The sequence below is a fragment of the Grus americana genome, chromosome 28 (genome assembly GCF_028858705.1).
Source record: "Grus americana isolate bGruAme1 chromosome 28, bGruAme1.mat, whole genome shotgun sequence".
In the NCBI taxonomy this organism is placed as follows: Eukaryota; Metazoa; Chordata; class Aves; order Gruiformes; family Gruidae; genus Grus; species Grus americana.
The window spans coordinates 935730-962185 of NC_072879.1; the positions used below are offsets into that span (position 1 = coordinate 935730).

Genomic DNA, 26456 nt, shown 5'->3' on the forward strand with positions numbered 1-26456 from the left:
AGCAGTGCTGAATCTAGAAGAAAACGTTGTTATTTTAAACAGAAGAGCTGCCAACAATTCTAGGCTCAAGATCAGAGAACAACCAGTAGGACATTCAGCAGGCATGTGGAATGAAAAAATGAAGTATCTGCAATCTAATTCGGTGTAAGGATTATCCAAAAAAAGTTATGGGAACTGGAGGACAAGCTATTGATTTTCGTGGGCATGGTTTCTTCCTCCAGGATATGATGAGCTCTACTTCCATTACAAGGCTCTGAACTGCAATACAGAGACAGAAAAATTAACTTGAAATGCTCAGATTCAGTCCTACAAGTAGAGTAATTTCTTTACAATATCTGGAATTCACCAACAACCTTTATTAAAATAATCTACCCTAGCGGACTCATGGAATGTAATTGCTAGTACACTTGAGTGGACAAGGAAACATTTTACAGAGAGCTTTTTATCAATACCCAGCTCAATTTAAAACTGTAATAAAAACAGTAATTGACCTATGTTTTAGAAGAAATAAGAATTATTTCATGCCTAACAGCTTTATCTCTCTGCTGTGCTTTATTAAGTTCTGCTAAATACCATACGTAACAACTACCTTGTCAGAACAAATGAGCTCCCTCAGCCACAGAAATACTCTAATCAGTTAGTCCTGATTTTTCCCAAACAGTTGTATGTCAAGTACTGGACTTTAGAAGCTTCACATGAAGAGTTCTCATAATGTTTCATCAGTTTCAGTGTAAAGACACGGATGGGAAGGAGGCAGAAAGATGTTTTAGAGCTGGCTGGAGAACTGCTTCCTAAAGGTCAAAAAGGCTTTCAGGTACTTCAGGAATCCCACATGCATACAAGACACATTTGCAGGTCTAGATTAGAGTCAGCATAAGGTGGTAGCCCAGAACATAAAAAAGGCAAGAGTAAAAAGTCTGCCCCTGTTCATACAGATATGGTTTAGGCCCTCTCCCCCATCCAACCCTAAGCAGACTTGAAAAGCTTGATTCTTTACCCTATGCTCTGGGGGAGCCAAAAACCTCACGCCTCCAGCCCCTGAGGACCATGGCTGCTACTGTGTGCACCCTCAGCAACAGGATCAGGACATGGAAATACCCCTAACCCATCTCTGCAAGGGCTGGGAAGGTCCTGGGTTTCCAGTCTGGGATCAGGAATAGACATCCTGCAAACAATCACCTTCTTTCACTCTTACGAAAGGGCTGTAACTCCTCTGCCTTTCCTCTCTCGGTAAACCAAAAGAGAGATTGCAAGTACAATTTTCAAAACCACACTCTGCTTTACTACATGAAAGCAAACTGCTTCTGAGTGATAGAACTTCAGAGACGCCTTACATGAAGCAGAGCCTCAGGAAAGCAGCCTTCAGGAAGCTTTCAACTACCTAAGCTAGGGAACTCACCTTGGCAAGCCCTGCTCGGTGAGCTCCTTGCGATTCAATGTAAGCAATGTATTTCCCAAAGTCTCGAAACTCCTCGAGGGTGGGACGAAAGGTCATGATCTTACAGCCAGGGTTCTGCGGACTTGGGTTTTCCGACCCCATATTTCTAGTACAGCGGTGGCGCCTGCAGAGGGAAAGCAAAAAAGGAGAAAGAGAGAGGCAGAAAAAAATACTGGTTAAAACCCTTTGTTTTCTTTCTACTTGCTTTAATGAATCTCACAGAAAGGCATGGATATATTTGCCATTTCTCTCCCCTATTCCCCCAAGAACGTATAAGTAAGTATTATCCTCTAATGTGGGATATGAAGAGCTTCTGCCCAAAAATCCATTTAGACTATTGGTTAGCAGGGCCCTAGGAAGGGTCAAGTATCAGGGAACTCCTGATACCAGGATCACCCAAGAGATTGGATAGGGCCTAAATATAGATCACAGACTTAACATCGCCCCCTCCATTCATCGTACGAAGTTGTGTCTCATCAGAACGGCGGTCACGAACAACCAACTCCTCACTACCTTCAGCATCTAGTGCGTGGAACTAGCTGCCCCTCAAAGTTTTCCACCAGAATGCTTCATCCTTTTCTGTTCCTAGTTTCAAACACAACAGCTTTGGCCAATGTTCTGCTTTTTTCATGTGCTAGGCTACATTAAAAATTATAATTTTTTTTTTTTTAAAATGTAACTTCATTATACTTTGTATTTGTAATGTACATAGACAAAGTGAAGTGTCAAACCATTCTTGAAAGAAATATAGATGCACAATTTCAAAACATCTTTCAGTGTGAAAAGCAAAATTGCTCAATTTACTTCAAAATTCTCAGGGGGAAAAAAAAATCAGGATGAAATAACATTTTTCAAAACGGACCTTTGTATGGTTATGCTGCAAACTTATAAGGCAAACAAAATGTTTTAACGGCATTTCAGTTGCAAACATAACTATGAATATATTCTCCATGTCAGAAAAGCAGCTACAGGACATACAACTTGCTCAAGCTATCACAAGAGGGCAGCACGGGGCTATAAAGGAATAAAAGGCATAGCAACACGATGTCAAATGTGACTTCTAAATCACAAGCAAAGCATGTTTGGATTTAAATTGATTTTGAACTAGTCAAGAAGTATTCCAGATGCTACTAAAAGTATTCTTTGTGTCAGGAAAGACAAAACAGAAATACTGTGGTATCAGTGGGTTAATCAGCAAGCACGGCACAAAACTCGTACTTCAGTAGAGACAGCAGATGCTCTCACTTGCCTCCTACAGTTAAAAAATAACATCACACACTAATTTGGACAGACAGTGCCCAGCTCAGCCAGGGCACCAAGGTTTCCTTCACAATTTTAACTGGGCAAACCAGGGTTTTTTCATTTCAAAAGCAAATGAACAGTTTTGACTGGAAATTTTAGAAAATTTTAGAATTTGTCAGAGTAACTTTTACGTAAAATTTATTTCAAAACAGTGGTCTGCAAGTCTAAGCCATTCCCCAATGCAGTCTTTAAAGGAATTTCATGCATGAAGTCGCAGCTTCTCACATGCTCATCCTATCCTCTGCCCTCCTCAACCGCAGCGTTACTGCACCCCTAAACCAAGGGCAATGTCAGAAGAGCTCTTCCCAAGGCACACTCCATAATAAAATCAAACTATTGCACAATATCCCAGAGCAAAGCCAACTTGGGAAAAAGATACTGTTTCACTCCCTTCACCCCAACAGATACTTCTAACAACTGTATTTCCAACAGAAATTGTTGCAGTCTTAAAACAAAAAGGTCCTTTAATCCAAGCCCTCCCATCTTCAGGGTGGCCCTGCCGAAGAGATTTCCAACCTTGCCATACAGGAAAAAAAAAAATTTGCTGTGTTTCAGGGTCAATATTTTGAGATAAGAAGCACACTTGGTCCATACCCGCAAGAACAATTTACTACACAAATGTTTTGCAGAAATACAAAAAGAGGAAACAGCATCTCCCGTCCCCGAGACGAACCACGGGAGCTGATAAACTCAGGGCATCCATCTGCCGGAGGTTTCCTCCAAACTACTGAAGAAAAACATTATTCACCAGGAAAATACAGCTGCTCCTGGTGAAGAGTTGGAATGAAAAGTAAAGCAACTGTGGGAGAAGTGGGACGTGGACAGAAACCATCCCCAAACTTCTATTCCAACGTAATCTTACTGAGAATACTTCTGCTATTTTTAAACCGGGTCTAGAAATGCCACGAAAGTTCAGCCGAGCGGGAAGCACCAAGTCACGCTCTGCAGCAGCACTGGCTGATCAGGAGTATCTGGCTCGGGGAAAGGAACTTGAATTCCGTCCTGAGGAGGATCCGTGCCAGCACCATCTGCTCCAGGGATGCCTTCCCAGCATTTGCAGCTTTACCCACAACCAGGGAAAAAAAAATAACAGTCAAAGCCAGGTTTTATCCCATCTCTTCCTCAAGATCACCTCCAGCAATTCCAATTTTTATTCTATGAACTGGGAGCGAATAGTCAAAATACATGTTCCAACAAAGGGGTGTGTGTGTGTTTAAAAAACTACTTCATGAAAGCTTAATCAATTAAAGGGTCTATCTGCCTCAATACAAGCAACGTCACTCGGCACCCTGGAACTCTGTAGCGTAGACACAGCAAAGCACAACAGATTTTTCCATGCTTAATCCCATCTCTTTATTCTAAGAAACACCTTAACACCTACCCTAGATAATGTCTGCTGCAACGTACATTGATCTAACTAAATTAATCAAGCTATTACAAAAAAATAGCCACGGAGTTCACGGAAAGGGAGAATCAGTTCAACTACTTCAGTTAGAGAAGTGTCCTAAGCCCCTGCCTGTACGTGCTTGCCCCCAGCAGCCCCAAGGAGCCGAAACACCCGAGCCACAGAGAAAGCTTTGGGAGAAAAGAATTTCTTCCTTAACCGCTTTGCACATAGCAGCACTAATGTATTTTGGGTAAATAGCAGCAGTATTTACTGTTAACTCCTTCCCAGCTCCCGGTCTCATGGAAGACAAGAGGCTGAGGCAACGGGACGAGCCCAGGGCTGCAAGAGGAGCCCAACCGTGTTACAGTTTCCTTATGGGATTTTCAGGAGACAGTCTCAATAAAACATTGCTGGAATAAGCTCGCCAGCATCACTGAGGAAGATTTCACGGCAGAACCCGCCTATTCTGAGAACACTGAAAGCATTTTTCATTCACGGCTCTGTCGTGCAGCGGGGTGGATGGTGACGATATGAACAAACTCTTCTCTCTCTGCTATTAATACTGAAAAGGCTGATTTTGCAGAAAGAGTCTAAGCCCCCTATTAGTTCTTGAAAAGAAGTAGTATAGTATTTTTCTCAGCTGGGTGTATTCTGTTTCTTTGTAAGAGAGAGTAAAAACCTGAAATAGCATGAAATACGTTCTAATTTGCAACCACGGTAAGGAAATACTAAAACTTGTCTCCAGAGGGATGATCTCTCAGTGGACACAGAGAGCTGAGTTTTTAATTTCAGTGACTTTTACATGAGACTTTTCCCTCTAAAATTGATGTGAACCGAGACACTTTTGTGACTGAAATCCCACACCTGTTGATTGAAACTTTTGTACGGCAGAGAAAAAGCCCAAGAAAGCCAGCTGAGATCAATGACTTGTGCTTGCTAAAGGACTTCTAGGACGGGGAATCCTTCCTCCAGGGAAAGACTTGGGACTTTCAGGTAGTTCCCCGCTGCTCCCCTGCTACTGATCTCGTACAAGTGGATAATGCCAGCTCATTTCCTCTGCTTTTGAGCCATGGGATAACTCTGACTGAAGGTAGCGACTGTTAGTGGAAACAAACCTGACTTTAGGCACCAGCGCTGGAGCTGAATACTGTACCTACACCCAGGGCACACGTCTGAAAATATAAAGCAAACCAGTCCTGCCGGTTTGCTGCAAACTCTCCATTACCAATCCAGATTTGAACAGTAAAAACATGGCAGAATTTATGACAGAGGACTTGCTTTGTTTATACAGTAACACTAGAACACCATCTTTAATCTTGCTTAACAAATGTAATATGCTGTCTGGGATTATCAGTTTCTTCGATAAACCAGAACGCATGTACCTTCAGAGCCCTTTAAAGAAGGCACCAGGTCTAAAGTCTCTACCGGAGTGATGTATGCCCTACTACCACGTACACTGTATACAACTGGCAAAACCACTTTTGAATGACCTCCTGTCCCTCCAAAGGTGCAGCTTTCCACCATCAACCCCACAAAAACTCTTCCTAGCTTTTTCCAAAAGGGCCTGAAGCCAGACAACCAAAATTCAAAAAGATGAAGGAAAATTCCCTTTGGAACATATCCCTATAGCAAAAAAACGTTCAAAATCTGGTAGACAAAACCAATGCATGGAAGCCACAGGCAGCAAAAATAACTTTGTGAGAAGAGAAGATAGGGCATCCACAGCAACTCCACAAGATTTCACTCAGGTGGTGTTGGAAGGGGCTAAAAAGACACATGGAAATATCCTCCTGAGCGCACCCTGCAACCTGCTGCCAACTCAGAGCAGAAAATACACGTTAGCCTGCGTGCACTGGTGCTGGGCATGCACACTGGCACTGGTATCACAGCCTGCTGAAGGAAAAAGAACCCCAGCCATCAAAATTTCACAGAATAAACAAAGTGCTGGCCACAGTTTGAAACAAGAGGAAATTTCACAGCAGTACCAACTTGGATAGGTACTGAGCTCCCATCCACGGCCATTTGTTCTCCTCCTTTGCCGAATACGATGATTTGTGGTGCCACAGTGCAAAATGATCAGGGACCAGACTCTGGTTATGGGGCTGTGCTTTAAAACAAGCATGTAGTTGCAGTGGTAGGACTTTTACGTCAACAGCGCAAAGCCGCCATCTCAAACCACAGCCTCAGCATGCGACAAAGACAACTTCAAGTATCTGAAACGGTTAAACAAAAAGTCTAGTAGATTAAACTTTTCTAGAAGGCACACTTAAAACTAATCCTCCTCCTACAACACAGGCTCTCTTCCCCAAACAGGAGAGCCTGTTATCTCCTACATAAATCGGAGTTTGTACACACTTAAAAACGGATTAAGGGTTACTGGTGCTCTTCAATCGAATTGCCCTTTTATTACAGAACACTGAACCTACTAACTCTTAATCTAATCAACGCAGACAACAAACATCACTGCACTTGTAACACCAGTAAAACTGCTGTTAGCAGTTAAGAAAATTAAGTTCCACAGCTCATTACACTACGTAAGGACAGTGAATTATACACCCTTGCAGGAGACCATCTAAGGACAACGCATGCCAAACCAAGGCAGGAAAATGTAATAAGTCCCAGATACTGAGGAGGAAAAAAAAGAGATATAATGAGAAGATCTAAATGAGGCACATCTAAATAGCTTAGATAATTGAAGACATAAAGAAGATGTATCCAGCACACAGCACAAAAATCTTTAATATGTAACAAATTATTCACTTCAATGCTGAAGACATAGCAGCTCACTCTTTGGGGAAGAAATTCCGAGTGCATTCTACTCCTGAGTGGAGGAAGCTGCTATCAGGCAAATAATTTACTGGTTTAATACTTTAGAAAGATAAAGAGAGATGCCATATCTTAAGCAAGGTTTTTAAATCATAACAACAAAATCTTAAAACCTTCCTTGCCCTCCATTTTTCATTATAACCCTCCAGATGTGTCAGAGCACAACCAAAGCCCGGCAGCACTGTGTAACACAACAGGAAACTGAATATCAATGGTAACAAATTCTCTACTCTTGTTTCAACACCCAAATTGTTCAACCTTCCGTCTTCTTGCCTTACCTGGCAATTTCCCTTCAAAACTCATGACTATTGATCCAAATACATCTACTAAACCTCCCCCACCCTTTCAATAATAACTAGAAAAAGAGAAGTTTGACTCATCCTAGGATTCCTCATCCTACAGACAGCATATTAAGAATTCCTCATTGCCTGGACATGGTCCCCACAGCCAACACGATGTGCCTTACTTCATCATCACTGAGACGCAAGCCTCCGCGCATTTACCACCGTGCCATCTTTGTAAAGTTCTGCAGAATGTTCCAAGTGCTGGAAATCCATCCTTACCTCACTGCTTACCTCATAGTGCCCTGTCTCTGCAGCTGTACCCAGAGCTCCTCTTTCAAGTGAGGCCACGCTGCTAGGACATTCCCCACAGGTGTGGGCAAAACGTTAACGCAACTACTTCTGTCAGTGCTCGGAAAACTGAAAACCTGAATAAAGGACTTCACCTTGGTCATTTATCTCACTGTCCTCAATTAAGCTGTCAATCAGGTTGGGTTTATGCCCATTTGCAGGGAGATGAGGCCAAGTCGGACACTGATGGCCTGTGGGAGGAGGCAGAGCAGCCTCCCTCACCTGCAGTAACACACACTGTTCTCAGCAAAAACAAAAACTCTGTACAGAGCAAGACAGCCCAGCAGCTTCACAAGAAATCTGGACTCACAGCCTTTCTGCAAGTTTTTACCTCCCTCTGCAATTTTGCCAGAAGGGCTCCCAGAAATTGCTTACGGGGGAACTTCTGCCTTAGGAACCACATCCCCAGGCTCCGACCCACAACTGGGCTTGGGCTGCAGGCTCCCTTCGGGATTAACAAGTGGGAAAGCTCGCGGTCTGTGAATTTTCCCCAAGTCTATTTCAAGTCCCTGGCAAACTTGAAATAAAAATGTTTAGCGTGAGGCGAAAAAAAAAATCCTCAACTGAAAACACTGTAAAGTTACAAAACGAAACAAAAGAACAAAATACAGACCTCACGCGTTTTTTTGAAATGACGTTTTTTGATGAATCAGGCTGGAACACAGCAGATTCTTCTATTTCCCCCTATTTCCTTTCTCAATACGGCAACTACTTACACTCAAATTCACATCTATATTCATATGGATCAGGCACTATCAAAAGTTTCTTAGCAGAACAAAACCCAAACTTTTGCAAAACATCAAGACTACATAAAACGGGCAAATATCTATCATTAGTTTTAGAGAAGAGTTATGTGTTGTAAACCTAGCTGCAACAACTTTCCTTTCTTCCCCTTTACTCCTTAGAATCAGATTACAGCATTTAGACAAAGAGAGGGTAAATTTGTGAGTTTGCAGTTCGTTGTGGTGTTGCTCGGCCCAGTTTTAAATGACTACAATTACAGCAAGAATTGAAAACTAACCTTTTCCTCCAAATTATTTATATATTCATTACATTTTTAACCTCCAAATTGCTTTCAGTTTTGTATATGCCTCATAAGGCCTCAATAAATATAACAGATTTGAGAATGAGGAACAGAGACAACGTTCCCATACAGGCACGAGTACCCACCAGCCGAGCAGATGAAGTGCTTGGGATTTGACAAATTAAGAGTATCTTCTATTAAATTTTACACTCCACAATGCTTCTCTAGAATTCCAGATTCTCCTGCACTTGACATCAAGCAGCATATGTAGCTCATTAAAGTAAAATAAAATTTTCCCTCAAAACATCCTCTCAGCTATGTAAGTGTACAGTTACTCATATATTTCTTCAAACTGCAGCAAAATTATTTAGTCACAAATAGCATTTAAAAGCAGACAGTGTTTAGATTTAAGAGCAATAAATCTGTAAGAAATTAAAACAGTTCATTATTGCCTGAAGGTAGTCAACAGCCTTCTGTAATGTTTATTTCTGATTTAACTCAGAATCAGTACCCAACTGTCTCTCCCCTCAAATTCACTGTTTTACTGAACATGCAAGATAAACTCACACTAAAAAACACATAAGTCAGCATATCACTACTGAGACAGAATCTCTAACCAGGTATCTTACAAACTTCAGCTTATTGCATGACACAAAAGTTATCTTTGCTGTCTTTTATCATCTTCACTATATTTACTGCAAGGCAGTTATAGAAATACTAAAAAAAAAAAAAAAAAAAAAAAAGACATTTAACCTGGGACTGGTTCTTCTCAGCAGCTCTACTGTGACTTTGGATCTTTGATGCCAGGTACACAAAACTACTTTGGGTTCACTTTGCTAGAACCTGAAGAACAGCCTTTAGGAGCTCATCATTTTCAACTGCAAGACCACAATGAAAGGAAAAACCTCCTGCCCAGACCTGGGGGTAAAAAAAGGACCTCTTTTTTATGTATTCCTGTTCAGTCTGAACAAGAATTCAAAGTCACAACGCATTGAATTCAATGCGGCAGTGCTGCAAACCTTAAAATACTGTTAAGTAACCCATAGTCTATTATTCTCATCAGAAAGCATATGCATTTCAGAGAACTGGATTACTGCACTACTTTGTACAAAAAGGTCATTCCCATATCAGATTAATACCATAATGAGGACTAATTCCCAACAGTCTTCCTTCAGCAAACCCGTCAGAACTACAAGCCTGCAGCAATGTTCTCAGTAACTTGCTCACCTTCTCCTCTAGGTTGCTTCAGATTTTTGTAAGACGGAATTTCAACAGACTGCTGTGATTGTTGTAAGTGCTTTTGACTATTTTGCCAATGCAAAAATCAAAATCTTGGTTGCATTTTTTTTGCACAAGGTGCTCTAGGTCCTGCCTAGAGCGGGTGTGACACACTGACCCAGATTCCAGGCATAAGAGCAGCTTCATCACCAGAAAATTACCTACTTGGAAGAGACTGAGCAAGAGGCAAAGGCAGCAGGAGGAAGAACAGGACCAAGAAGCGTAACGTAGCTCGTACAGCTCCAGAAGTGCACTTCAGCAGGAATACCTATCCTCAGCTGCACCTGTAAATAACTTAAACTCCTCATCTTCACAGAGAGCAGCAGGGGGAATCCCACAGTCTTCTGTTAGGCATTTCCTATCTCATTTCATATTCATTTCACGCTGTTTAACCAAAATTGCAACTGAAAAGAGTGACAATTTAAAACCTAAATTAAAGCAAAACCTAGGAGAAAACCACGCTAGTTTCACATCAACTTCAAGGTAACAATAGACAATTTTAATCTCTCCCAGCTCAATTTTATCCAGTTCTTTTCTCTGGAAGCTACAGCTCCAAACCTTAACACATACATCCCAGCCAAAGCTGCGCTGCTTTGCCAACACACAACTGAGAATAAATACGGAAAACTTTGTGTAAACTTCTTACCTACGACAACAAAAAAGCCACCTCAGAGGCTCACCAAAATCCTCCCCGCTACTCTGAAGGCATATCGAAAATTGTAAAGGAGTACCAGAACACCTCAGGAAATCATCTTAACGCACCATCAACTTCCAACATTGTCTTCTTAGGCCATATTCAAGTACAATATTTCTATCACATAAGTTTAGGCAACAAAAGAACAAGTCTATATTTACCAAGAAATAGGGGATTGTGGCTTGTTCATGAGCCTTCTGAAACAGCAAAGGGAAGAAAAAAAAAAAGAATTAAGTTGCAGGTCATTTCTGCCATGACTGAGGCATGCACAGACTAAGTAAGGATCTTATACTACACAAAACACAAATGCCTCCTCTTGTGTTAGCAGCCATCCAGTAAGACTATAATTGAGGAACTGCTTAATTTATAAAAGAAAATAATTTACGCCAGGAAAATATAAATGAAAATAAGTATCTTAATTAAGCCGTGGAATAAGCAACTATATCCATAAGTAACATATTTGGTCCAAAGCAAAGATTAAAAAAATATTACTAAGCAATCAGCTTACTGAAAAATACTGAAAATGGAAAAACACCCTTTTCATTCCACAATGATTTTATACTGAGAACAATAACACAACATTAATATCACTACATCTATGTAAAATCACAAGATTTCAGCCAATATTTTGCACTGCTCAAGGATTTCAGTCTCCTAGTGCACAAAACAGACAAATCATCTTTTGATTCCTAAAGAGATGACAAATAATTACTTCGAACATTGTCTTGCACAGCCACAGAGACTCCTAATGGCATCCAAATATATTAAGCAAATCCCTCACTTGCAGTGACATATTTAGCTGTCATCCATCTTTGATATTAACAGATGCTATATTGCAAGTAACGCTGCCTATAGCACACACAGACAACGAACAGACAGTAACAGGCATTGCAAATCCTTTTCAACGGCACACGGGAAAACAATAAAAACTGAGTCAGAAAGGGTGGAAAATTCACTGGTCCGCAGTTCTCTATTGCCTAGAATTAATTAAAAGGAAATAAAGTTTCTAATTCTTATGACTGCAAAGAGATTTTCATAATGTGTTACCTGATGCATGGTTGTCCCGGCCTGCAGCAAGACAGTGCTATTATTTCTACTTATGTGTGAACTTCCCTATTCATTGAAATTAGATGTAAACTTTGAAGACTAATTAGAGCTACCTGAATGCCAACTCATTGTTTATTGTATCGCAGCTGGACATCCTAGTAGAAAATAAGAATACATAACTCTTGATAAACGTACCAAAAAACCCCCCCATATAGAGAACATGCTTATCCAGCATGTCTGGATAAACTGGTTTTCCCAACTCATATAAAATTTCTTGAGACCTCTTATATGGAAATAGCCCACATTTTTCAGAAGTTGTCTATATTTTTGATAATTTAAAACAGTGCCTGCAGATCTGTAAAACAATCACTCTACACTATCTGTTATAAATGACAGGAGTAGATGATATCACTAGAAATAGTTTTCACTTCATTTTTCTCTAATAGCTCAGCTTAACAGGCTGGTAAGTAGTTCAAGTACCATATTTGCCTCAGACTAATAACCAGCATTATCTAGAGGAAATAGTTGGGATTCTCCCTGAAAGTATGTTTTGCTATCAGCTTTTCATCAAAAGCTGATGAAACCTCTCACATACGCAAGGTCTTATATATAAAAGCCCACATTCACCCTAAAGTTCAACTCTGAATGTCAGACCTGTGTACTTTGTTCCTTTGTCCACATGTTCTAACTTACTAAGAAAACTAACATATATAAGACCATACATATACTGGTTCCACTGGATTGGTTAAGCGAATTATCTCTTTTCAAGGAGAAAAGGGAAAAAAAAAAAAAAAAGGAGAAATACTAAAATATTACTGAGTGTTGGACGGCATTTTCCTGTCAAAAGATGCTTCAGTGAGTGTCTTATATGTGAGTAGCAGCTCTGTACCAAGGAATCAAGTATATCCACCTACATATACTTTGCATAGGAGTAACTCCTACCATTAATGAGGAACAGCCGTCGATTGCTTTTGGCACTGGAGGAGTCAGTCTACCTGCCTCGATTTCTTTCACTTATTACAGGGGAACCTAAGAATTAGGAACTTACTGTCAAAAAGCAATTACCCCCACATATTCTAACGGTTATTTTATGTAATTGCTGAAACGTAACTGTACGTTTTAAATTCTAGTCTTAAGATTTCACGTGCTTATGGGAATTTTAACAAAACAGGACAAGGAAACACAACAGAAAAAGGAAAAGTTCATAAGAAAGAAGTGATGTATTGTGCGGGAAAAGGGAAAAAACCCTGCTATCAGGTTTCTGATGAACAGAGTTCCTTAAAATTGATTCCTTTGGGTTAAACAAAACTTCACTTTGGAAGGGTCAAGGTTGATATAACACAATAATGTATTTACCCTACCCCAGCACAAAGGCAACCGAGTCGCACACCAGAAGTCCAATGTTGTAGGCCTTTACAGCAACATAAAACCAGTTTGTGCCCCTGAACAGCACCCATTCTCAACAGCAGCTTTTGTTAAAAGTATTAAACTATTACTTCAACCCTTTAAAACAAAGGAGTCCAAAACAGTCTTTCTGCACTATACCTAGCTCCTACGCAGCTATATATACCATCTTCCAAGAAGAAGAATCAAAGCCAGCTTTAAAGGAAAGCCAAGTACCACCTTAAGATGAAAGGTTTCCTGAATAGTTTCCCCTTCTACCACACACTACATCCCAAAAGAGCCCAATACAGCTTCTATTTATTCCTACATAAAAAGGGCAAACTGAGCAGCTAGAACCCAAGACAAGTCACCAAAGCATGACCGGACAAACAATTTCTGCAGACCACAACTGTTTCAGAGCCAGTCATCTCACTTTTTCACGCTGCAACGTTTGTGCTCACGGCTGCTTGGCAAGAGGAAGGACCGCAGCATATAACCACGGGTGGTTTTATTCACAAAAAAAAAAAAAGAGAGGAAAAAATAGTTTTGGCCCTAGACTTTGTCTCTGGAAGGGGAAAAAGGAGGAAAAAACAAAAGAGAGGAAAAATATGCCGGTGTCATATTCTTGCCACCAGTTTTCTGACACCCGGGCCTGCTGCACGCCGCCGTCAGACCAGACAGAATCACGGAGCGACCAGCAGCTTTGAGTCGCCACCGTCCCGCTTCACCCAGCGGAAACCCTGCTGCAAGTCGCCGAGCGGCCCGCTTATTATCCATCGCACAAATAAATCCTGGACCGCGGTGCAAAACCGCCCCCGAACGCAACCGCCGCCGAGACGGCGCCCGCTGCCGGTACCCCCGGGGGGGTGTAAGGGACCACCCGGGGCCTCCACCCCGCTCCCTACCAAAAACCCTGCGCTGAAACACCGCGCTCAGACGCGGCGCCTTCCGCGGACGCCGGGCCGGGGCCCAAGGCACCGGGGAGACACGGCCCCGCGGCGGGGTGCGGGTCCGGGGGCGGCGGGGGGGATCCCTCCGCGCCGCCCCGAGACAAAGCGGACGGCGGGGCCGGGCGGAGCAGGCCGTGACAGGCCCGGCCCGGCCTTTAGCTGCACAGGCCGGTCCCGCCGGGGCCCGGCGGCGACCGAGGGCCGGGCCTTGAGGAGGAGGAGGGCCGGCCGGCGGAGGGAGGCGCGGCGGGCCGCCGTCCGGAAGAGAGACGCAAAGCCAGGGCCCGACACTGAGGAGAGGCGATGGGGAAGGGGCTCGGTGAGGAGAATGGAGGGGGGAAGGCCGGCGGGACGGAGGCCGGCGCACCTGGGGGTGGGCAGCGCCGAGCCGCGGGGGGCTCCGGCACCGCGGTCCCGGGGGTGGAGCCGCAGGCGGCGGCAGGCCCCCACGAAGAGGGAGGGAGGGAGGGGGAGAGAGGCAGGCACCGGTCGCACCCGTACCTGAGCCCGCCGGCAGTCCCGCGCGGCGGCGGCCCCGGGCTGCCCGTCAGCGGAGCGCCGAGCGGCCCGGCGCGGGGGGCAGAGCGGAAGGGGGGCGGTGAGGAGAGCGCAGCACCCCGCGGCCAGCACCTGCCGCCCGCCTCCTCGCCCAGCTCGTTGGCTGCGGCCGACACCGCCTTCGCAGCGATTGGGCGCATCGCCGGTGAGAGGCGGCGGTTACTGCCCATGGCGGAGCCGGTCACCGAACAACAAGACGAACGCACCCGTTGATTGGCGGGTTGAGCTGGGTAACGGCCCGCCCACCAACAGGAGGGTCAACCGGTCGCTCTCACGTCACTCAGTGGCTTTCCGCCAATAGGACGCGGCCGTTGGGAGACGGTGACCCGCCCTCAGCTGTTATTGGGCGACAGAGAGGTAAGGCGGATTTCGATAGGCGGCGCGGCGTGCCCGTCAGCGCCCCACAGTTCTGCGCTCCGGCGGGGGCGCGGGGCGGTGAGTACGTGAGGAGCCGCACAGCAGCGCTGGGGGGGGGGGGGGGGGGGGGGCTGCGGCCGCCCTGCGCCAATGGGGCGGGGAGGGACCGCCCCCCCTCCCACCACCCCCCCGCCTGTGGCGGCCTCATGGCGGCCGGGCCGGGGGCACCCATCGTTAACCTGCCCCCGCGCCCCCAGAGGGCCGGCCTGCAGGCCTCAGCGCCGCGGCGTCGCAGTCTGAGGGGGTTTACCCTGAGCGGGGCCCAGACAGGCCCGAGCAGCACCTCGCCCAGCGCTGCGGTCCTCAGGGCACCTGCAGGGCTAGCACAAAGGCGTTAAAGCTGGCGTACGTCCATCGACAGAGACGGTCGGATCACCCAGCCTGCGTTCGGCAGAGCTCGAAGACCAGCCCCAGCCCCGCGCCTCCCCTCTTGCCTGACACCGCCAGCCCTGAAGGGATGAGCAGCCTGAGGGGCCACAGGAGGGAAATGGGCATCCAGAGATGAGATCGGGGCTTCAGCTGTATTCACGGGGTAGTTTTAGGTACCTGGTAGTCTCCAGTACCTAGAGCTTTTAAAAAAAAAAAAAGTTAACCATCAGCTACAACCAGTGCTGAATCCCCCTCTCCACACTAGCTCATTCTTTAAAGACAAGGGGATTTACCTCTCCCTTCCAATTTCCCCCCAGACGACCCAGCAGTACCCCACCATCGTGGCACCCTGATGTGGACAGCAGCGGGTGCCCTTCTCCTGCCAGAGGACCTGGCCCAGCTGCTCCCGCCGTCGCCTCCCAGCCCTGACTTCAGCAGTCACCTCCACTGCCCATCAGATGCTCCTCAAACTGGCTGCAGTTACAGGACCATGGAAGCCTGCCAGGAGGAAGAACTATCAGGGGCATATTTTAATTTGTGCTCAATTAAACCATGCAGACCATAGATTCTGTTCACCTGCTGGGAAGCAAGGTAGGAATTCCCAAAATAGAAGAAAGGTCCTTGGTTGTTTTGAGTTGGTTTTTTTTTTCCAGTTGTTATTTGTGCTTCCCGATTCCTTATCCACAACACACTTATATTACCAAATCACATATTGGATATTTACTCCAGCATGTCACAACACAAATGTACACAAGTATGTACAGGAAACAAAGCATCATCCTATTAATGATCTCTACCATTAAAACACACAATCCCTTCATATCCAGAGCCAGACACCAGCTCACGTTATAGCACTGCTTTATGTTGAGATCAGCAAGTCCCAAGTTACAAAGTATCTAATTTACAGAAATTACAAAGTATCTAATTTACAGAGAAATTCTAATTCATGCTAAACAAACACTAACACTCATAAGAGTACATTGAAACCTAGCAGGAGAACAAAGTCTGCTTTCCAAATTCCAAATAATAACAAAACCAATAAACTAAGGAGGGCATTGCAATAGGTTTTTTTCCAATTTAAATACACACACACACTTCTCAGTTTCACTCACCCACCCCAAATTCTTCTCATCACAATAGAGATTAAAAAGCGGAAAGACATTTTCACTGAAATTTAAATACCTGAAATTTAAAGTGTTTAATGTCAACACTAATCTTAAAATAAATTTTAGAGGGCCAATTAAGCAGCAGTTGCACAATTTCACAGCTTTTGTGTTCAACATCTCAAATGCCTGTGTTTTCTTCATTTGCTTCATCTGCATTTGTTTATGAAAACCTCAGTGGTGTAATAAGTTGATGAAGGTGCTCACTCTACTTGCCATAAACACCCTCAATGTGATGCACGACATGGCAGTTCTAACAATTTTGGTCTTACTCATTAAATGTGCTGGCAATTCCAGTTACCAGTTGATATTTGGATTTTAGTACTGTGGAAATCTAATACAAGTTATGACCCAAAAAGAGAGAGATTTGGGGAATCTTTGTTTTTTCAGTTGAACATAACATATGCCTTTCACTAGTGCCTAGAAGCAAATATTTTGAAGACAAGAATATCAAATCAGCATTTTCCAATTTCTTGGTAATGAAAAATCATAATGAAAATAATAGGCTTTAAAAAATAAAAGGCTTAGCATAATAGAGCATAAATACAAATTCCTGCCCAAGCAATTAGGTCTGGAAACCTGCTTCAGATAAAAAGAATTGAAGGAAAAGAGTCACTTTCATCTGAAAAGATATTTATTTTGAGAACTTCAACTTGCACATTGTACAAAAAATTGACAAATTCAGCAAAAAACCCTATAAAACGTGTTTTTTTTTTCCCCTAACATATTAACATTATAATTTTAAAAAGGGTAAGAGTAAAGAAAACCAAAAATAGGCACATTTGTTCCAGTCTGTCTGCAGTAAAGTGTGATTAAAAACATCCCTGTCTTGTTGAGGTATTAAACTGCAAACTTTGGTTATGTTAGAAAAAGACAACCCATTCACAAAAGTACGCCTTCTTGGTGTCATGTACAACAAACAAGATGTTTCATAAAAAAAGTCAGAATTGGTTATTCTCCATTTCCAGGTAGCAATGCAGCAAAACAAAGAGAAAAAAAAAAAGTCATGTTACCATAATACACCTAGCATTAGGAGGAAACCTGAAAGTTTGCAAATCCACACTAATCATATACAGCTACAGTGTTATATTTTACCCAAAGAATAAAATCCGGTTGGCAAGTTTAAACAATTCAGTGCTTATGAAAAAAAATATATATATGGTGATTCAGAGCCCAGTCTTTCAGAAAAGGACAAAAGGCACTTAAGAATGGCTTTAGTATTTTCCACAATGGCATTTCTGGATAGAAGACAGCACCTGGCTGAACAAATAGTTCCCCAATAAGAAAGAAGTCCAACTGAGGTAGTACTTCATATTGCTCCAACCACTTGGCTATATGCAAGCAGCTTTTTTTTTTTTTTTGATATACAAAATTAGCAGGAAATGGCTTTTGATAGGTTTGTCAAATGTATAAAACACAGTTCTTTAAAAAAAAAATAGCAAATACCCACTTGTGGTAAAAAGATAATAAGCCAGGAACCATCTTGTACAAATTGAGCATTAAAATGCTGCCAAGGTGATGCACAAGTCTACCTTTATGGCCAAATCCCCAAACATTGAAGATTGTTCTAGCAACCAAGCCATTTTTTGGAATAAAAAAAAAGGGGGGGGGCACGGGGGCACTCTGAGAACTTTCATAATCATTAGCAGCCTTACCGGAAGCACTTTGTAAGTCCATTAAAAAAATAATTCTGCGCTGATGAATGGCAGTTTTGAGGGGGTGAGGGACAACTCAAAGTTCAACATTTAGAACAAAAAAAAAAAATAACCACAAACATACAAAAGGATATTCCTTGAAGTTTATAGTTTTTTTAAAAACAAGGAAGACTTTAAACTTTTTTAGGGGTCTGGGAGAACACAGACTACTTTTTTTTTAATTAAGCCCATTGAAAACCCATTAATAAGTTTGAACAAAAGAAAATTAGAAGTGCTTTACAGAATCAACGTCCATTGCCGTATCCAGGAAAGAGCTGAGTTAGAATGGTCTGCAGTGTTTTATTCACTTGCATGGTATAATTTTTGCCAAGATCGTAGCGGCAGGCTGGACAACTGTACACATCAGCTTTGAAGGATCTATCCAAACAATCCTGGTGAAGGACAAAACCAAATAATCGTTTAAGAAAGGGAAATGGGCAGTTTAGCTTATTCTGCAAAGAGAATGAGAATCCTTTTATATCCCAGTTCACCCAGGTATCAACAAGATCTGAGAAAGGCCGTGAGCGATGCAAGGCTGGCAGCTGGGGAGAAAACTTCCTTTGTTACGTGCAATAGCACATGCACTTCAGAGCACGTTAGTCATGGACACACTATTTAGGTATACGGTAGAGATATTTTGTTCAATTACATTTCTAAAGATCAGGAATTCCCCAGCAGCTGTTAAAGACTGTTGGAGCTTCTGCAAAAACACATCATTCCTCAAAAAACAAAACCAAAGCCCGTTCCTTCTGTAATGCTGGTGAATCCATCGGTGCCACCCAGCAGTATTACAGAGCCCGCAGAGCAGCTCTCCTCGTCTTTTACAAGAATCAGATAGTAGCAATATAATACTGGAACTTTCTTATTGTAAAGTTTTAACATATAAACCTGACTGATGCTAGAAGACTAACTAGTGGCAGAAAAACCCAAACCAACCACCTCCCATGACTCCCCCACCGCTGAACAAGTCAACTCACGGCTCATTGGCTCAACAGAATTCGACAGAAGAGTTCTAGTGACTGCTCACCTTGCACACGTTGTGTTGGCATACAGTTGTGACTGGCTGAAACACAACCTCCTGGCAGCAAATACACAAGAAGGCCTCTTCAACTTTACTTAGAAATTTCTGTAAAGAGAACATTTGAATCAACTGATTGCTACTACTCTCTGAATGATACGGCCAAACAAAAAAAACCCATCAACCCACCCCACATAAAATCCAAGGGATTACTGTAGTCAGAGAACACTTTTCTACAAAGCTTAACAAGCAACAAAAATAGTCACATTAAACAGTTCTGGTAACTCTCTTCTTACTGACCTCAAACACAGTGCTTTAAAGTTATGCTGTGGATGTCTACGCTAAAAAACCACTAAAGGTCTGAGGCTGTTCCTTTAATGCAGCCAAGAGGTTTGTGTTTAGGGATAGTACCATAGTTAGTTCTCACTTTATTTCTGGGGGAAAAAAGCATGCCATACCGGTCCATCTTTGAGAGCTTCTAGTACTTCATTCCACAGTTTTTCATTGGCTTCATCACTTTTTATAAGAGATTTTTGCTGAGATGTCAGCTTGTATGGCTCAACTTTAGTCTTCTTTTGACTCCCCGTAGAAGAGGTGATGAGTTTTTTCTCCCCGCCTGAAAGAAAACATGACTTTTTAAACAAAAACAAACAAACAACAGGCAACTAGAAAAGACTAACTAGGTAAAATGCACAAAAACCTACAAGGCTTTCTATATCCACTTGCCTACTCCACAAACCTGCTGATTTCCTTTTCCTCTTTCTTCTCCCCAGGGTATCAAACTCATCATCTCCATTATTTTCTTTTTCTTTATCTTTGTTTGCAACAGCTTCCAAATACCCTTCAGGATACTACAGGAGAACACAAAACAAGAAGCATCCAATGCAAACATGCCAGTTTATAGACTCACAGACTATTACAGGTCTGAAGAATGACCTTCTGCTCTAGGGCTTCTCTATTTTAAGCAATAGAGAACTCCGCTCTTGCAAATTACTTATTCAGACTCTAGAAATTCTGTACAAGAAAGCAAGTTTTGTCCATTTAACCTCCTGATGTAGAAAGAAAACAAAGAACCCACAAGACTGAAAGCACTTGCATCCCCCTCAGTCTAAGGGGCTGTCTTGATTCTTATGCAAGGCAAAGCAGATCATCCTCAACGAGAACATACAATAGAAAAATTCCCGCTATCCATCAAGTTCATTGTCCAGGGAAACCATGATGATGTTCCAAAAACGTACCTGCATTGTTAGGCCAAGCTTTTTCATCCTGTCCTTTCCTTCTTTGGTCCAAGGAGCAGGTTCTTCATCATCCCTCCTAAGTAAGTAACGCCACACTAAAAATCCAGATTTCCCTGTCTCGGGCCAGTATTTCACAACCTAAAAAAAGTGAGATGCAATCCATCATATGCTATAAAAACCCCTCGGCTGTAACCACATTGTCTTTCTCTAATTCAGTAGGCAAATTCAAATCCTTACCTTATATATCCCATCATATCTGTTCCCTTCTACAGGGGCGTATTTGCTATGTTTGCCTCCTTTTACGTTCCTCACCACTCGGACCGGCTTTCCAGCTCTCCAGTCCTTGGCTTCAGCACCATTTTTGTCGTTGATGGGAGCGCTGCAATTCAGAGCCAGAGCTCTGTAAGAGAAAACCCAGTCAACTGACATATTTACCGGGCAGAACTCTTCAGAATCAGCAAAGCAAAGCTTGCACAGTAAACCAGCTACTAAGAATTAAGAAATTTAACTATAGTATTTTACTAAGACCAACACGTTGAATCAGTTGAGTACAATACCAAGAGTAGTAGCATACTGGCATTGTGCTGAACCACAGCAATGGCTACCAAAAAAGTGGAAGCTATTGCCTCTTTGCAGATACAGAAGGAGCCTCTTCTGAATCTTTTCCAAGAAGAAAGAATGTAGCTGGGCTTTTGTTTGTCTTAACTTGTAACACTTTCAAGTATCTTCTGTAACACTAAGAACTCTGGGAGATTGTAATTAAGCCTCCTGACTGGGGAACACATTTTAAATAGGCTTATTATTCATTACATTACCCTAATGTAGTTGCACAGACCACCTCGTCCACTTAAGGCCACGCTGATTTGTAAAAGTAACAGTTCAGAATTACAAATGATCTGGTCTCCCCAGGTGACTCATACACCAGTGGCTGCAAAGGCCTTCAGGAGAGAGAATGAAAACTTCTACGCTAATTTATTACTCTGTTCCTTAAGTTTCAGTCAATGTTAAATGCGAGACTAGTACCATTTACAGTTCTGTTTCATTTATAGTGTACTATAAGAAGCATTTCCATTGCACAACCGATCTGCAGCCTACACCACAGTCAAAACTTAATTTTGATAGTTTTTCCACTTAGGCAGTTTCTTTTGATAAAAACAGGACAAACCATTTTTCAGGTTGACAGATTGCCAGCTATTAAGGTTAGGAATGGAGCGCAAACGTTGCCAACCTGTTCATATTGGTGAGTTTTTGATCACAAGACTGTTCCGCTGTGCGTTTGTTTCCAGAAAGATCACGCCCTCCGCTCCCTGTATATGTGAAGGAATTTCCATGATCCTGAAACGTATATGGATGGTTTCGACACATTCACAAAAATAATGCAATAAAAACAGAAGAGTCTTTTAATCAACTAGCTTTATTCTCAAAAAAGGATGATACTTCCTCCGTTTAAGCTCCCAGGCTCAGTTAGTCTATGGTCCTCCCTTGTATTGCAAGAGAGAAGAGTCGAGGTGACAACTGTTGTCTTGTCATGTACCTTACAGTGCTAAGAGAGCTCTGCCAAGAGAGCCGCACACCACTTGCACAGGATCCGCTTGAAGTGCAGCGGCATGTTCCAGATAAGGATAACGTAACTTTTTACATGACCGTGCAGTCAGAATTAAAACTGAGAACAACTTCTGAGATTCATGTCTATCTGTTTTACACAAGTTCTAACAGGCATTCGGAGTAAGGGGGTGTGGGCTACTAATGCACCAGTGATCTGCGAGAAGAATGGGGAGTAGAGCCTGGTACAGCCGAGTAGAGGTTAGGTTTGGCCAGCAGAACCAAACAGTATGGTCAGAAGCAGGACCTCTGCCCCTAGTTTTGTTCTGAACACTCCTCTGACACAGGAAGATCTAGCAGCACATACCGTGAGACCCTGAAAAGGCAGCTAAGGACTCTTGGATTAAAAGCTGACACATGGATATTAAGCTTAATTTAGATGATCCTGTTTCTCAGGTTGGCACACATTACTGGATTGTAGTTTTCCTTTGTCTAGTTTTCTTCTGAGGAACAACAAAGATGGGGAAATGCCTGATATAGAGAGTAAGAAGTAACTAAGGCCAAGTCTTTCTTTTAACTACAAGGTAGATTGGTTCTCAGGTATAAATAATCAAGATTTGCTTACTATGTCATCTTCATAGCCTCCTGCCAGAACCAAGGAATAGGCACCATCGTTACTTCTGCCATGTATACCTGCTACGTGGGGCCTGTGAACACCAGACTCGCTCACCTGGGAAGAAAAAAAAAGTTTGTGAGGCAACTGCTGTTGAGAGGCTACAAACAATACGGCTACCCGTGGGTCTGGGAACTAAACTAACTAATAGTACTATTTCAGGTTTGGTTTGCGTACATTACAGGGTGAAACTGTTCTCACCACTATCCTCCAAAAAGCTCCAGGTAAAGAAAAATGCTTTTAAAAAATAACTATTGAATATTTCAGTAAATTGAATACATGGATATTTTTTGTGATGTCAATTTAGAAATTTGGATCTTTCCCACTGAGATGGCTGATTAAAAAGCTCCAAGAAGTTTAGAATAATGCAGGTATTAAAATTAAATGCTTGTATAAGGGGATTGGTTTTGAAAGACTTGCAATAGCAACCTTCACGTAATACTTGAAAACAAGATCTGGATAGTTCCAGGCTTTTTCTTCCCCAATTTTCTAACAGGATGAGAAAACCTGTTTAATAAATCTCGATACTTGAGAGAGACCCTTACCAGCAGAACAAGTGGGAGATACTACACATCTCCAGGAGAACCTCCTGGAAACAAACATGTTTGGTTTGGGGGTTTTGAGTCACTGAAAAAGCAAAGGGGGAAAAAAAAACCCACCACTTGAAATGCCTGGACAATGCAGCATTAGTTATGGAACACTTGATCTAGACAAAGCCAGAATTCTTTCTTTGGGCACTTCCATATCCAGTGGCATACGCTCCCAAGATTAACTCTTTCAGGTTTCTCATAAGAGCTGGATCATTCTCATGTTCCCCTACAGTGGCTCAGGCCAGTGATTCAGCTTCATACCTGAACTCTGAACTTCCACATGGTGCCAACCGGAATCCCAGGAATTGGTCCGTAGTGGTTCGAGGGGACAATGGTACACTCCTTTGTGCGACCAACACACGCCATACCCTGTTTCAAAAAGCAAGAGCAATCAGCCAAGAATTACAAGAAACTAATGCCACTCTTCAAAATAAAACGGCTTTTGAACTGACCTTGCCCCAGTCTCTCCGCGAGGATGAATTAGCAGATGCCATCTTTTGTTTCTTTTTACTTTCTTTTAATTTCTCTCCTGCTAAAACCACCTCACTTGCATCATTTCGACATTCAGGGCAATACCTAAAGTCACCAGTCAATGAAAATTAGCTAGTAGCAAAACCTTAAATTAAAAGAGAATTTCCTCGAAACATACTGAGTTATAACGTTACAATTTCCCCATGTGAAACTAGACAGGGCACCGAAACAACTCTCCCTACTGCAGTTAGACCTGTATTAGCTAGTATCCTTGCACAATCCTCTAAGCCATTCCAGATGTGTCAGGAAATCAGCTGTATCAAAAATCATTGTATAAAATGCTGAAACAGGACACAAGGAATAAAACAGCATATTTCACTATCTATATGTATATACATAGAGAGATTTCACTCTATCTCTCTCTATCTATCACCATAAATATTTCATATATAAAACAGTATTTATTACAAGCCAAATATGGTGATGGGGCCTGCGGACTACCTGTAAGTGACCCATAAAAACCATTATACAAGTTAAACATGCTGGGATCAGGTTTGCATTTGGTTTATAGGTAGCTGCACGTCTCTCTGAATAGGCATATAGATCCAAAAACTAGGAAAAGTAGTTTGAAAGCCACTGGCTTAAAACATACTCTCACTAAACTGATGCTCAAGAAAAGCTTTGAAGTCCTACCAAAAAACCACACACACACCCCTCTTCACCTTGTACAGTCATGACATTGCCACCTAAGAGCAGCACAAAGCCCTAGACCTCATCACTTTCTGCTCCTAATTAGATGGTAACTGCGATACCACACACACATACTTAGAACTTACCAATCCTCATCATCTGGTATACTACTAAGGGGAGGGTTGAGGCAGTAGATGTGGAAAGCCATATCACACTCATCACACATTAGCTGTTTATCTGGATCTTGTTTACCTCCACAGATATGGCAAGCACAAATTCTGCAGGTCTTGTTCGGGTTGTCCTTACAAGCTTTACACACAGGTCCATTTTGTCCTGTTCGCAAAATGGAACCACAGTTTACTTCAGACTCTGCAAAGCGCCAAGATATGCTGGAAATGGTGAAAGAAGTCACAACTACAAGTGTCTTGGAACTCTCAGACCTTTGAACCTCACAAAGCCAATTAGCAGAATATCACAAAGTAAGAACTATGCGACAGACTCACGTTTTAATGGACTGGCGCTAATTGGACAAGCACTGCCTGGTTCTTCAATTTTATAAATTTCATCCACTAGTGTAATTCTGCAGTCATTCAAGGAATCACCAGCATCCCTACAAGGAGAAGGTGATAAAAGTCAAAAAGAGCAGACTTTAAAAGTATCATACAGCATGAATTCACAGCTGTGCATGTACATGGGTAATGCAGACTGCTCTGGTATTAGCCCTGCATCACATCATCTGGGACAGCAGCATGACAGCATCACCATGAAACAAATCACTTTCATGCAATTAAGCACACCCTCTCTTGACTCAGTGAAAATCCAGGCACTTGTAGCATTCAATTTTATCACTAGTAACTGTTCTCCCTCTTTCAGACTAAATCTTCTCATATTTTATAGCTAAAAAGTCAGAATCACTGTGGTGAGAGGAAGAAGGGGGAATATTCTGGCAACCCAGTGAAATTTATCTAAAACTTTAAGAAAAAATATGTTTGGTTTTTTTTTTCTGAAGTTGAGAGTCCCTTGTATGTAGGCTCATTTTCTCCTTTAAGAGAGAACTGGAGTAATTTTTCATCATCTTTATAAAGTGAGGGTTCAGTCTACATTATCATATCTAGCACAAAGTATTACATGGGAGTTTTCATAAAACCATTGTGGATAGTTAACAGAGTAAGCAGTTCTTCAGCTCTTAGCGAATACAGGGCTTCACATCTTCCTGGCATTATGTGAATCCCCAGATCAGCGTGCCCTGTGATTCCTTAAAGCGTCCCGTTCTTGCAGAAGTTAATCAGAAGTGCAGTACGACGAAGCCAGTCACCCAGAAAGGACAGCCCACCTTCTCACCCCTCCCCAGCACTGCTGTGGCACCATTTTTGCTGCATCGTTTTTTCCAGCAGTCACTCAGACCTCATGAAAGTTTAAGTAGAGCTGAAGAGTTCAATTTATTCCACATTTCTATTCTTTATGAATTTGCTTACCCAAGTAGTATCTTTGCATTTATCTCCTTGATCATTTTTGTTTCCCTTTTTTGCAGAATCTCCGCATCATACCAAAAACCTCTTTCTTTTGGTTCATCGGGATTATAGTTGACCATCACCACCTGTCCTACTTCTAGCTGGTGCCACTTCAAAATAGTCCGTGCACGAGCCCGTACATCATTCGAGCTCAATTCTACAACTCCGTTCTCTGGATAACTTGAAGTAGAACAGAGGCACAGAGGGACAGAGAAGAAAAATTAGATTCAATGTAAATTGTTAGAAACGATAGATTTTATCCAGACAGGTCGATTTAAGAACCAATGTCACGCCACACGCAAGAATACCATTGAGAATAAAATCCCCTTCTCCCACAGCCACAGCCAGAAGCAGGCAGTCTAACTTGGCTACTATTGTATCCTGTTTAAAACTTGGATAATGGCATTTCATATTTCTAAAAACTTGATTCCAACCCACTGGAACTCCAGGTGGAATACAGTTGGAATTCCAACCATTAGAGAAACTTACAGTTAACAGGGCTCAGTAACGTAATTACTGGGTCAGCCTGGTTCTGTTTTACTTTGTGGATCTCTACAATAA

The 26456-nt window shown here is 42.5% G+C and overlaps 2 protein-coding genes across 15 annotated transcripts in view; both read right to left on the reverse strand.

Annotated features, from left to right (window-relative positions):
- KDM4B (lysine demethylase 4B) overlaps positions 1–14636 on the reverse strand; it is a 90868-nt gene extending 76232 nt beyond the window's left edge. For 3 of the 4 annotated variants that reach the window (XM_054805200.1, XM_054805198.1, XM_054805197.1), the window contains exons 1-2: positions 14463–14636; positions 1400–1562 (exon numbers count right to left, since the gene is read on the reverse strand). In XM_054805200.1, the coding sequence (XP_054661175.1) occupies positions 1400–1540 (141 nt within the window). In that variant the 5' untranslated portion in view covers positions 1541–1562; positions 14463–14636. The remainder of the gene's footprint in view (positions 1–1399; positions 1563–14462) is intronic. The other variant, XM_054805199.1, reaches the window with a different exon arrangement.
- Positions 14637–17084: 2448 nt separating this feature from the next.
- The window catches only part of UHRF1 (ubiquitin like with PHD and ring finger domains 1), a 34463-nt gene continuing 25091 nt past the window's right edge, over positions 17085–26456 (reverse strand). For 10 of the 11 annotated variants that reach the window (XM_054805202.1, XM_054805205.1, XM_054805207.1 and 7 more), the window contains 13 exons: positions 25860–26075; positions 24888–24994; positions 24531–24717; positions 23676–23799; positions 23485–23592; positions 22586–22690; positions 21647–21753; positions 20656–20818; positions 20419–20556; positions 19920–20031; positions 19639–19796; positions 19190–19288; positions 17085–18554 (listed from right to left, as the gene is read on the reverse strand). In XM_054805202.1, coding sequence (XP_054661177.1) covers positions 18408–18554; positions 19190–19288; positions 19639–19796; positions 19920–20031; positions 20419–20556; positions 20656–20818; positions 21647–21753; positions 22586–22690; positions 23485–23592; positions 23676–23799; positions 24531–24717; positions 24888–24994; positions 25860–26075 — 1771 coding nt within the window. In that variant the 3' untranslated portion in view covers positions 17085–18407. Of the gene's footprint in view, positions 18555–19189; positions 19289–19638; positions 19797–19910; positions 20032–20418; positions 20557–20655; positions 20819–21646; positions 21754–22585; positions 22691–23484; positions 23593–23675; positions 23800–24530; positions 24718–24887; positions 24995–25859; positions 26076–26456 lie in introns of those variants that run through there. The other variant, XR_008574276.1, reaches the window with a different exon arrangement.